Below are 13,168 nucleotides of genomic sequence, written 5' to 3'. Positions count from 1 at the left end.
ATAAAAATGGAATGCAAGATGTAAGAAAAATAAGATATATATTTTTTATACTAAGTGGTCACTTTATATATGAAACAAAATATACATATTTAGAACTGCTATAACAAATATAATTTTTTACAAAAACAAAGGACCATAACTTATCATAATTTTCTCCTAATTTCATCCATGGAGATAAGTGCCCAAGCATTTGCAACCTTTGACGGAGAGATAGGGCGAGAGTAAAAAGGGTCTCAAGAATTGAGATTGTCAACTTTGGAGGCCAAATTCAAGCAAATATAAAGTACAAAATGCTTAACCAAAAAAAAAAGTACAAAATGCAAGGTCAGATCTTGGCACCACACACCATTGTCTTGGATTTTTGTTCCCCATCAAAAGCTTTCGGCAAATTGTTTTACTTGTTATTCTCTCTTTAAAAAATAAAAAATTATGGTGACTTGAAAAATATTACCTTATTAATAATGGGCTCAGTTTAAACAAGGAAGTTCAACAAGTAAATATCATATCATCGTAACAGACTCAATTTTTAGAAAATTAAAATTTCTAAACTTGTCAAACTCAAGTTTTAACTATACCAATGTGAAGTATTCATCGAGATAAGTCTAAGGCCACAAACAACATCAAAATCAGAATTAAAACGAAATCATAGGATCAAAGTTTGCTCAGAAAGTACACTCTTTAGCTAGAGAAGTCAACCCAGCGAGCCAAGAAAGAAATTATCATGTGCATCGCGATTGAATTATACCTTACTGATCTGAGCTTTTAGCTCCATTTTGAGTAAAACTACGTTATTAGGAGTCTGATTTCAACGATCCAATAGTTATTTCCAATTATTTGAAACATTCTGAACACATCCGTACGGTGTAATTTTGCAAATTCTATATCAAAAATTTATAGATTTTATATGCCCTGTCATATATCCTTCGCAGCTCAAACAACACATTTGCCGCCACACCTGAAGTTTGATCAATGCTAAATTCCACAATTTTGGCATCTTCCCACCTATATAACAACCCACATCATTTGACAATTTTGGCTCAAGTCTATTTTGACTTCCTTCCGAATAACAACTCTCCTTCGCCAGCAATAGGGCAAGGAATCTACGTCAACAATTTGTTTTCAGTTTACTCCTCGGGAATGTTAGTCAATGTCCTATCTGAATTCCTTTCGCCTAACAACTGTCATTCAACAGCCATGGGGCAAGTTGAACAAAAAACCAACTTAACTAAATCGGCAATCTGTTTCAATCTGCTTCCAAAAACTATTCAGCAATACCTTACAATGGAGCGATGCTATTTTTTAATGCTCTACTATTGGTGCCAGTTTTTCAGCTTTCCACTTATTTGTGCTTAACAAGTCTACATCATTTGGTATAAGCAATCAATGACACAAGATACACTATTCAAAATCCTTGCAATATTGGCAACTATTCGCCACTTAAAATCAACGACAGTCTCCGAATACAAAACAATCTTCGCATTCGGAGCAAAACATACATATAGTAATTGTGGCATCCTTAGTGTAGCCCTCGCCTAGGGATTATAATACCACAGCCTACGGCCCTCGCCCGAGGGTTATAATACCACAGCCTACGACCCTCGCCAGACATACATTTATACATACATTCAAGCATACATGCATTCATACAGTCATTCATTCATTCATTCATTTTATTCATTTATAAAATGTTCTTTATCCATAAACCTAATATCTTTTTGAACAGCGTAGTTCGGCAATAAAAACTCTCATTCTTTCTACTGAAGACAATAAAAGTTTTGGAGCAATTGTGGTGGCCCAAAAAAAATACTACCTTATTAAAATACTAACACTATTTAGCTCATAGAGATTTATCGTCAAATTTTCAAATTCAGGGTTTGATATATGATTTATCATTCATGGGCATTTGTAAATGAAAAGATGAGACAATAATGAAATGAACCTCAATGAATCCATTATCATGTATTTAAATCATTGATCGAAATACAACCTAAGTCCTGTTAATACAAGAAACAAATATAAAAAAAAAAACATACACAAACACACATCCAAAAATAATGCTTCCATAGATCCACCCAAAAGTCAGGCATTTTTAAGATCTCCAATTCAGACGTACTATACCATCTGACTTAGGCAGAAAACTTCTTGCCTAGGCAGAGTAGAACGAAGAAATATAGAAACTCAGCCTACTTATAGTTTCAAATATGCCTTTAACCAAGAACTTTACCACTAGTGACATTGACGAGACATAGTATTAACAAGTCTCGATCGCATTAAAAATTTAACAAGAACTGTACTTTTAACTTAAGACTTGTGCTCACAACGACATTGCATAAAACACAGTAAAATTTCACATATGTTATCATCATGCCTATTGGGTCAAACTAGGGACCACAGAATTATAATGCTCGCCGAGCCCAAATGCATGCCTATGGTATGATAACATAATACCTGGATTAGACGATCCAGCCCCGTTGTTGGACTTGTACTCCTTCCCCATCTCCACATCGGGGAACGATCCTGAAAATATTTTGATACATTGCTTTAGGCAATGAGTCAAAGCACCAAGCTCTAGTTGTCCTCCCCATGCTGCTGTCGACTCTACTTCTCTACAGTAATCCTCAAACCTCTGCGTAAGCGAATTGTCAGAATATTCACCATCTGTCATATTCTCCGAGAGGAAAAATGGGAGAAAATCAGATGCATGTTTCCTCATATAAGCAGCCACCATTTCTCTAAGCTCTTGGTAAGTATAAGGAGAAGAGCCTCCCGAGAGAAGGGCCAGCTGGTCCTCAACGGCTCGGTACATGCAATGCCCATCTGGCTTTATTTCATTGATTGTCAATCCGAGGGGTTCAAGCTTTTTTTCCAACTTTTTGTTTTCAATAATACGATCACTGACAATGTTGCTCTGCTCTTCTTGTATTTTCTGTTCTCTGGCCGCTTCTTGCTGAGCTCTTTTTTCACGCCTCTTAACGCTCTTACTGGGCTTTGAATGTTCAGCTTGATTGGTAACAGAAACCCCAGCTATAGCCTTCACCAGATTGTCGAGGTTTCCCTTATTATTGCCATCATTACTACTGCTATAGCCCAAAGAAGCAAGTTCCTCAGCATGTCTTTCTTTGAGATTTGCAGAAAGTTGAGAGACCTCTTCTTCCACTTGTTTCTTCTTAGCTTTCTGTTCAGCCTTACTACCTTTAGCTGCTGCCTTCTTCAGTGCAATTTCTTTGTCCTGCAGCTGGGAAATTTCTTTCCTGCGCGTGTGATAAAATCATTATCAAAGAACAAAAAAAAAAAGGAAAGGAAAAGTCAAAATTAAATAACTCAAGAAGACGAATCGCTAGATCTTGTATAATGTTTATGCTTACAATTTTCTATTTATATTTACAAAAATCTTAGGCACTTGTTATCAATATCTTTACGTGTCACAAAATATTATCACCTTTCTAGATTCCATCAGGCTCAGGTTAGACAGGGATACATTACCTGTGCCTAGATAGCATTTCATCACGAGTTTCTTGGTTCTTCTGAGGCATGTTTTCTGGAATCTCTTCAGACTGCTTTTCCTGTGGTTCTTCAGTGCCCTCCATTTGGGAACCCTGAAAATCAAGGGGCTAATAGAGTAGGAGACACTTTGTGGGTAATGATAATAAATTTATGCTCAATTATAAGAAACACGAAAAAGTGAAATATAACAGTGAACCATTTATTACCCACAGAATAAAATTAAGTATACCTTCATTGCATTTACCGGTCACTTCTAAATGAGTAAGGTATACCTGTGGGGCTCAAGCACTACAGATTCTCTTATAACACTATTATATACCAAACTGTTTGTTTTGTAGGCTATCAGTTATGATCTCATATTTCATGCTCTCGCCTCGATTGCTTTGCAAGCTTGCTTGGGTCTAAGTTGACCTATTACCTCAAAAAGGAAGAGTGCAGACTATATTTCTATAAGGCTACAATCTTAACTTTGCTATCCATCTAGTTCCATTCAAACATACAAAACGAATGTATTGGCATTTCATTAAACACTATTTCTTTCAGTTTTCCATATACAGCAATTTCTATTGATGCAGATTCTGACCATCATGACAATACCAATGAACCACTTTAACAAACAAATGAATGGGTTTACACTATCAAATGTTTAGTTGCGCATCAAACAATATATCATGAACAACCACTTCCAATCGTCAAACTTAAACACATCCAACCCAATTTTCACATAACCACATATTTGCATTTTAATACTTTCTACTATTCCAGATGATGCCAAATATTAGTGTGTCTAGTGTGTCCATTTGTTTCAGTATTTAACACAAATCTCACAACAATGAATATCAGAACATGATGAAAATGGTTAGTTTTTAATTACTAGAACGCAAGGTTTTAAAAAGCGGCCGCAACCGTTACGTAACGGTTTTGGCGGCTACCGCCACCCGTTATGGCCGCTTTTGCAGTGTGATTGAGATTCACATGTGTGTAGGCTGTAGTGGCTGCCATAGCGGTCGTAACGGTGCCGTAACGGCCTGTTACGCACTGTTACATAACAGTTCCAAACTATTTCTTTCGAAAAAAAACACAAAAAAAAGTTGAAAGTAGGGGAAGAAGGATAGAGAGAAGAGGGAAGATAAAGAGAGAAAATGGAGCAAGAGATAGAGAGAGAGAAGAGGGAAGATGAAGAACATGTTATTGATTTTTTGAAACTATAAGGCCTATGCTATTCTATTCAGCTGCTATCACTAAACCATTTTATTTATGTGTGTCTATTTATATATTGTTTGAAAATAATAATAATAATAAGTGTGGTCATTATCTATTTGACTTGGTTAGAATATGTATATATATATAATAGTTAGTGATTGATTTTTTGTAAAATATAAAGTCATTAATTATTAAAATAAAATGTAAAAAACTCAGTTTATAGTGATTTAAAAATATGAAATATATTGAATCATACTTAAAAATTTACAAAAATTGATCAATATTTATTTTTAACCCAATAAATATGATCATGGAAAAAAAAAATACGTATCGGTAAGTTTTTTTCAAATTATGCGAAAAATAAAAAAATTCACAATTCCGGTTACCGCAACCGTTACACTATGGCCTTTACACCCCGCAACCGCAACCGCGTCACCGCCACCGTTACGGCGACCGCAACCGCTTTTCAGAACCTTGCTAGAACGCTTACAATACAAAGTTCAATTTTTACACTTGGAAAGAAAAACTAAATTAAAAATATGAAACTCAGTTATATCTTATAATCAAGGTCAACCCTGAGTCAAATGATACCACATTTAGAGAATTTTTTAAGCCAACGTCAACCAAAGATTAAAGGTACACTTCAGGTTACTTTGGAAGTTTTAAAGTTTTACTGGCAAATCTTAAAAAATTGCGCCGGGGGGGGGGGGGGGGGTAGGGGTGGACGAACAAACAAACAAACAAACAAGAGTGTTTAAACCTCACATCGATCAATTCCATGTTTAATTAATTCGTAAAAATAAAAAGCATAGCTCAACATTTTATCATGTAGACCCACTTGAAAAAAAGACTTAAATTTTCAAATAGGCTAAGAAATCATAAGAAAATAACTAGGGTTTCAGTAGCATAACTTTGACATCAACAACAACAAACAAAATGAAACACTAAAATGGGCCATACAAATTTAACATTTCTAGAAACTCAACATTGCTTAAAGTGCTAATTCATTCCAAATTAACTCAAAAAAAAAAAAATATATATATATATATATATCATGTAAGGGAAACATGAACAAAACAACTAAACAAAGAATCTGATACAACATTTATTATCAATCCCATATGCTAGTCATATACGAATAATGAATTTAGAGAGAGAGACCTGAAGAGGAAAGCACGATTGTTCGGCCAAAAGAGACGAGCAATGTTGTATTAAAAATTTTCAAAAACTCTAGCAGTCTAGCATTACACTTTGCATTATGTAGAAGAGTAATAGATCGCCCGGTTTATGTTTAAATTTTAGAAAGGTGGTTTAACCCAATCTCACTTCTCTGATTGGGTTTTATTTTATTATATATGGGTTTCAACAATTGAAGTTACTTTGACTGAACCAGTTCGTTGGTCGCACAAACCGGTCTTTTTTTTTTCTTTTTTTATTAGTTGCTTTAGGGGTGTAAAATCGGCCAGCAGTGAACCCAAAGCTTGCCCGCTGTCCAAAGTGGCCCAACCCACCATCGGGCCTAACGGGCTCTCGCCAAAATCGGGCCGGGTGGGGTCTGCCCACTTGCGCAAAATCATGCCCCAGGTCCAAGCCTAAGCCTAAGCCTAAGCCCAAGCCCAGGGAGTACTCAGTCTTAGGCGGGCCGGGCCACCTGGGCTCGGGCTTGGATCTAGCCTGACCCTTTTTTTTTTTTTTTTACGAAAATTTTATTTTTTCCCCACAAAAATAGCTTGGGAATGATAGTGGGCCTCGAGGGAGCCAGGAGGGCCGGGCCTTAGAGTGGGCCTTGAGTAGGCTAGTGTGCCAGGCTCTAGGTCGGGCCAAGCCCCAAAACACACAGCTCAAGAAAAATCGGGCCGGGTGGGGTTTGCCCACTTGCACAAAATCATAGCCCAAGTCCAAGCCTAAGCCTAAGCCTAAGCCCAAGCCCAGGAAGTACTCGGTCTTAGGCGGGCCGGGCCACCTGAGCTTGTGCTTGGGTCGGGCCTGACCCTTTTTTTATTTTTTTTTACTAAAATTTTATTTTTTCTCCACAAAAATAGCTTGGGAATGATAGTGGGCCTCGGGAGGGCCAGGTGGGCCGAGCCTTAGAGTGGACCTTGAGTAGGCTGGTGTGCTAGGCTCCAGGTCGGGTCAAGCCCCAAAACACACGGCTCAAGCCCCAAAACACACGGCTCAAGCCCAAGGTCACAGGTTGGGCTCAAGCTTGGGCGGGCTGGGCCGCTCCAGACCACTGGCAAGCTTCGGGAGGGCTGCGAGCTTGTGGGCCAATTTTACAACCCTAAAACAACTAATAAGAAAAGAAAAAAAGACCGATTTGTATGACCAAGTACATGAACCGGTTCAATCAAAATTACTTTTAGTGTTGAAACCCATATCATAAAATATAACCTGATCAGAGAAGTGAGATTGGGTTAAACCACCATTCTAAAATTTAAACATGAGCCGAGTGATTTATTACTTTTCTATATAATGCAAAGGGTAATGCTAGACTGCTAGGGTTTTTGAAAAATTTTAATACAGCTCAATTGCTTCTCCCTTTTGGCCGAACAATCATGCTTTCCTTTGTAGGTCTCTCTCTCTAAATTCATTATAGCATATGGGATTGATAATAAGTGTTGTATCAGATTCTTTGTTTAGTTGTTCTGTTCATGCTTCTCTACTTATCTATGAAGCATGGGTACTTCGAAAAATATGTTGTACCCGTACCGAGTACTTACCGACAAATGGTACCTTGTACGGTACTTCTACATACATACTGGATACACGAAACACATATCCAAATTTTTTCTTCTTAATTTTTGACGTACCCAGATGTATCTATTATAAAACCAAGCCATACTGTACCTCAGTTGAAATAATATGTTCTTCTACTATAGAGATAAAACTCCTTTCAGTAGACTTCTTTATTTTTAGTTTTATGCTTTGCATGTTTTTAAAATTAAACTATGGTTTGTAAGTAATTTAATATATTGATATTTAATTTGATTTATATCTTTACTTTTGGCATTAAATGTTAATTGTAAGTTGAATATTAACAAATTAAACCATTTAATTAATTTTTGCATTACTCTAAATTAAAAATATATAATTTTTTTACAAGCGTATCAAGCCTTACCCGTACCCTACTTTTTTTCAAATTTTACCGTATCGGCGTACTCATATTGTACCAGTACTCGTACCCATACCTATGCTTCATAGCTAATTATATGATAAATTTTTTTTTTTTTTTTTGGGTATTTTGCTTCTAATTCTATTTGAGTTAATTTATTTAAAATGAATTAGGACTTTAAGCAATGTTGAATTTCTGCAAATGTTAAATTTGTATGGCCCAATTTAGTGTTCCGTTTTGTTTGTTGTTGTTGATGTCGAAGTTATGCTACTGAAACCCTAGTTATTTTCTTAGGAATTCATAGCCTATTTTAAAATTTCAGGCTTTTTTCAAGTTGATCAGCATGATAAAATGTTTAGCTATGCTTTTTATTCTTACGAATTAATTAAACATGGAATTGATCAATGTAAGGTTTAAACACTACAAATTTTTTTTTTTTTCTTTTTCTTCAGCTTATTATGGTTTGCCAATAAAACTTTAAAAACTTCCGAAATAACCTGAAGTGTACCTTTAACTGATTCCCATTTAATCTTTGGTTGTTGTGGGCTTAAGAATTTCTCTAAATGTGATATCATTTGACTCAGGGTTGGCCTTGGTTATGAGATATAACTGACTTTCACATTTTTAATTTAGTTTTTCTTTCCAAAAAACTAACCATTTTCACCATGTTCTAACAACCATTGTTGTGAGATTTATGTTGAACACTGAAACAAATGGACACACTAAACACACTAATATCTGGCATCATTTGGAATAGCAGAAAGTATTAAAATGCAAATATGTGGTTATGTGAAAATTGGGTTGGATGTGTTTTAACTTTGACGATTGGAAGTAGTTGTTCATGACATATTGTTTGATGTGCCACTAAACATTTGATAGTGTAAACCCATTCATTTGTTTGTTAAAGTGGTTCATTAGTATTTTAATGATAGTTAGAATCTACATCAATAGAAATTGCTGCATATGGAAAACTCAAAGAATTAGGCTGTGTTTGGAACGATTTCCAACGTTGATTCTACCCCTACGTTCCAATACGTGTTTGGATAGAGCTTTGGAACTAATTTTCCACAACTCTGCAAAAAACTCTCTGTGAGGCGCAATTTTCAAAAAAAAAAAAATTTAATTTGGCATAACCGGTCGTCCCACCGGACGTCCTACCGGATGTCCCACCGATCATTAAGCTAGTTGACCGGAATAGTGAAATTTTTTTTTTTTTTACATTTTAATTTTCATATATTCGAAAAAAATATTTTCCGAATTTAAAAAAAAAATTTATGTGTTTTAATAGAATTTTAAGTTGTATGTTTGGTTATGAGTTGTAAATTTTTGTATCAAATATCAAATGTCACATCAAAAATTTCCCACTTAATTCAAAACTCTTTTCAAAACTCTTTTACCAAACAAATTTTTCACACTCAAATCATAATTCCAAAACTCACAAACTCAAAATATAACTCCTACTATCAAATCATAGTTAGAAAGTTCTATCAAACGCAACCTTAGTGTTTAATGAAATGCCAATACATTCGTTTTGTATGTTAGAACGGACCTAGATGGATAGCAAAGTTAAGATTGGCAGTTCTAACGAGATCATGAGCCTCCATATCCAAGGCAAGCTAGTCCAATTGCTCAAAAATGCTAAAGCTATATTTATTTAGGATGCCAAACTAGTACATATTTTCGGTTTTGTAGTGAATGAGAATAGGCGTTGTTTAGCTAGTTTTTACATCTCGAGCCTCTTTTTATGGGTAGAGGTTTGATGAGAAAAACTTCTTGTGTTTTTAAGGTGTATTTTTCCTTTTTGTTGTACTAAATCATTAATGTCATACTTAGTTTATTTATTACTACTATATCTTGAACATAATCCATCAGCAGACACAAAGAATGGGAATTTAAATCTAAGTTAGCAATCTTAAGGGTCGAGATGCACAATCTATGATGCACGGACACGGACACGGGACACGACACGGACACGGAAAAATACAAATTTTCAAAAATAGGGGACACGACACGCTGGGGACACGTTTAATATATATAATTTTATTTATTTATTATATGTAAATTTGAAAAATATAAATATTATTTATTTATTTTAATATCAAATATTGTTCACAAATTAAAATTTTTTTATAAATAAAAATAATTTATTTAAACAAATAATAATATCTAAAAAATAGAAAAAAGGAAAAGAAAAAAAAAAAGATGTTTATTCAAATATATATCTAGTATATAATATATATACTAATAATAATAGTATATATATGTATATGTCGATGGTCAAACGAGGGCGCCAAACATTTTAGCGAGAGAGAGAGAGAGCAGAGAGGGCGATCGAAGGTCGATCAATGGTCAAACGATGGTCAAACAAGGGCGATCGATGGTCAATCGATGGTTGATCGAGGGCGCCGAAACACCATAGCGAGAGAGAGAGAGAGAGATAGAAAGCAGAGAGAGAGCAGAGAGGGAGACAACACAGACGAGAAAGACGAGGAAGACGACACCTGATCGAAGAATATACCTGATCTAGGGCTTCATTTCAACAGGTTCTTCACCCTCTCTCTCTCTCTCTCTGTGTGTCTACAACAGGTTAGGGTTTCTCTCACTCTCTGTCTACAACAGGTTAGGGTTTCTCTCTCTCTCTGTCTACAACAGGTTAGGGTTTCTCTCCCTCTCTGTCCATAACGTGTCCACAGCGTGTCCAACAGTGTCCAAACAAGTGTCCGGCTGCAAAAATTCAAAAAAAAAAAAGGGACACGTAGGGTAGAGTGTCGGACACATGTCAACCGCGTGTCCGACGCGTGTCCGTGTCCGTGTCCGTGTCCGTGTCCGTGTCTGACACCCAAACGTTGCCTTAGGAGACGTGTCTGTGCTACATAGTGCACAATGCAACCAAACAATAGGACCTGATTAATCAACCAGATCCTCCATATTCACTTCAATTCAACCCCTCCAAAAATAATGCCACTGCGTTTGAGCCATAATGATCACAATATGGCCCCCAAAAAAAAAATCTGCCAAAGATTGCAAATTGCAAAGATGAACCCAATTCATTCCCCACCACCTCACAATTAGGGGTGTGCGCGGTGTAAGTCGGTGCAGTTTAGGAGTAAAATAGAAATCGCATGGTGGGTGGCGGATTAATAAATGTGTCATTAGAAATTGTCATTTTTTTAATCAAAAATCGGCGGTTCAGTTGGCAAATAATGGTGGTTTTGGCTTGACGGTTTGGACGGATTGGCGGTTTATAAAAAACACACAAGTCAAATTATAAAACTTGAATTAAAGAGTAAAAATATCTAATTTATAAATTCACTAAAATAGTCAAAATTAAAATAGATGTTCATTCCTCTAATCTAACATTAAACATTAGCAAACTAGTAAACTAAAAATCCAACAATCCAAGCAAATTATACAATAACAATTTAACAAAGCAATAAATACTATTTATCAACACACAAAAAAGGGCAATAAATACTAAAAAAAATATTATGCATCGCTTGCATTTCCCTCGTCCATTATCTATTACAAAATACAAATCTTTTATAAATTAATTTTCAACAATATTACGCACTCAGAAAGGCAAAATCAAAGAACCACCCAAGAGAGCTCTCAATGTAAATACATGACCAAAGGGTTTAAATTCTACAGACCCGAATCAAAAACCACAAAATCACTCAAACCCAGAATGACGAGGCTGTGAATCGAAGAAATGGGAACGACCCAGATCACAAAAACCACATGCAACACAAAACCCACAAAGAGTAGTGATTACGAAAGCAGCATTGGTTTGAAATGTGAAATTCCGGGCCATGAAAACCATAGACATTGATCCAGAGAAGCTGAAGAAGGGTTCATGGTCGAAAATGGAGTCCGAAAAATCAGTCTTATATATATATATATATATATATATACTCTACACAGAACACAAAGAGAGACACTACAAATAAACCTATCGATGCATCGTGGGATAAAGAGAGAGCTACATACCAGCGGCGGCGAGCGAAGAGCACCAGCGGCGGGTGGAGAACCAGCGCCCGAAAGCCTAACGGCGGTGAAAGCAAGGCTAGTGGCGCGGTGGCGCCGATCGGCAAGGTAAGGAGGAAGAGCAGAAAGGGAGACGAAATAGATGAATGAAAGATGTTTTGGGGGCGTGAATTAGGGCTGTTTGAGAATTGATTGTGTGTGGGCGAGTGTGTGTACATTTATTTTGATAGATTTAATCCAAAGGTTTCAGGTCAGTTGATCTGGCGGGTTGGCTTTTATAAATCGGAACCTACGCCGACCCTCCCATCTTTGACCCCTTACCGGCCCACCAGAAGTGAAAAATTATGCGTTTCGATGTGGTTTTGATGTTATTGAAATTGCACCATAACAGTAAATGACACACATTGTGGCTGTTTGAAAAGTTATTATTTTAATAAGTTATTTTAATTTTTGATTATTTTAATAGATTAAAATTTTTATATTTGAAAAGATAATTGGTTATTTTTTATAGTGGGATATGATATTTGTGACAAAAAAAGTGAAATAATTATGAATTTGATGTGATATTTTATCTTATTAATTATTTTAGACTTGGTTTGGCATATATTGAAAAAGATAAAAAATAAAAAAGTTATTAAAAAAGTTAAAAAGTTATTACTATTTATCAAAAAAATATATAAAAAAAACAAATTACACAGGTGTCAAGTACAAGCATACACAATGGTGAAGTAATGTCAGTGATGACCAAGTACAAGCCATACATATTGAAGTGATGGTCAGTGGTACAAATTTACAACGCGGAGTGCACAAAAAAATTAACCCGGAATGGTGTTGTTCGGCTCGTAGGGGCCATCACGGGTCCCATTTTGATAATCTGAACCGTTCAATGTGTAGAACTCGTCAAGTACTATATAATATAAAAAATCACGTTAATCGGATATATCTAACTACATAATCAAATCTGTTTTGTACAAAAAAAAATGAATGGTGTTATAGTTAATGATTGACAAAAAAATAATCCGATCAGATAGCTATCGATATCCGATCAACTTGATTTTTTACAAGCATATAGCACTCGGTTCCGATTAGAAAAATGGGACCCGTGGTGGGTCCCCACGTGCCGAACAACACTGTCCAATTCAATACTCGAAAATGAGGCAAACATCTCCTATACTACCCTGCAAACCGTGCTGCCTACCGTACATCCTACAATGCACAAACTTCTCCTATATACTAATTTATATAATTTTTTAATACATATTTTTTGGTAAAAAGTCAAAAAGTTAACCCAAACAATCATCTTTTTTTCCTCAATTTTTTAGTCCAAAAAGTCAAAAAGTGTACTTATTTAAGATATCTCAAACA

General features: G+C 35.7%; 1 protein-coding gene across 2 annotated transcripts; it reads right to left on the bottom strand.

Annotated features, from left to right (window-relative positions):
• Positions 1–1,929: 1,929 nt before the first annotated feature.
• LOC114276314 (Cysteine proteinases superfamily protein) lies at positions 1,930–12,139 on the bottom strand. 2 transcript variants are annotated; one of them, XM_028218092.2, is made up of 3 exons: positions 11,807–12,139; positions 3,484–3,596; positions 1,930–3,251 (listed from the first exon to the last, which is right to left on the bottom strand). In XM_028218092.2, exons 2-3 carry the CDS (start codon positions 3,585–3,587, stop codon positions 2,369–2,371), a joined length of 987 nt encoding a protein of 328 aa, XP_028073893.2. In that variant the 5' UTR covers positions 3,588–3,596; positions 11,807–12,139; the 3' UTR covers positions 1,930–2,368. The 2 variants fall into 2 exon arrangements, with proteins under 2 accessions (XP_028073893.2, XP_028073894.2); XM_028218093.2 differs by having other exon boundaries at positions 3,484–3,611; positions 11,807–11,942.
• Between the last annotated feature and the right edge of the window lie 1,029 nt (positions 12,140–13,168).

The sequence above is a fragment of the Camellia sinensis genome, chromosome 12 (assembly GCF_055761805.1).
Source record: "Camellia sinensis isolate YWXY chromosome 12, ASM5576180v1, whole genome shotgun sequence".
Classification (NCBI taxonomy): domain Eukaryota; kingdom Viridiplantae; phylum Streptophyta; class Magnoliopsida; order Ericales; family Theaceae; genus Camellia; species Camellia sinensis.
Note: the sequence above shows the minus strand (reverse complement) of the source record. Positions and strands in the feature narration are given on the sequence as shown.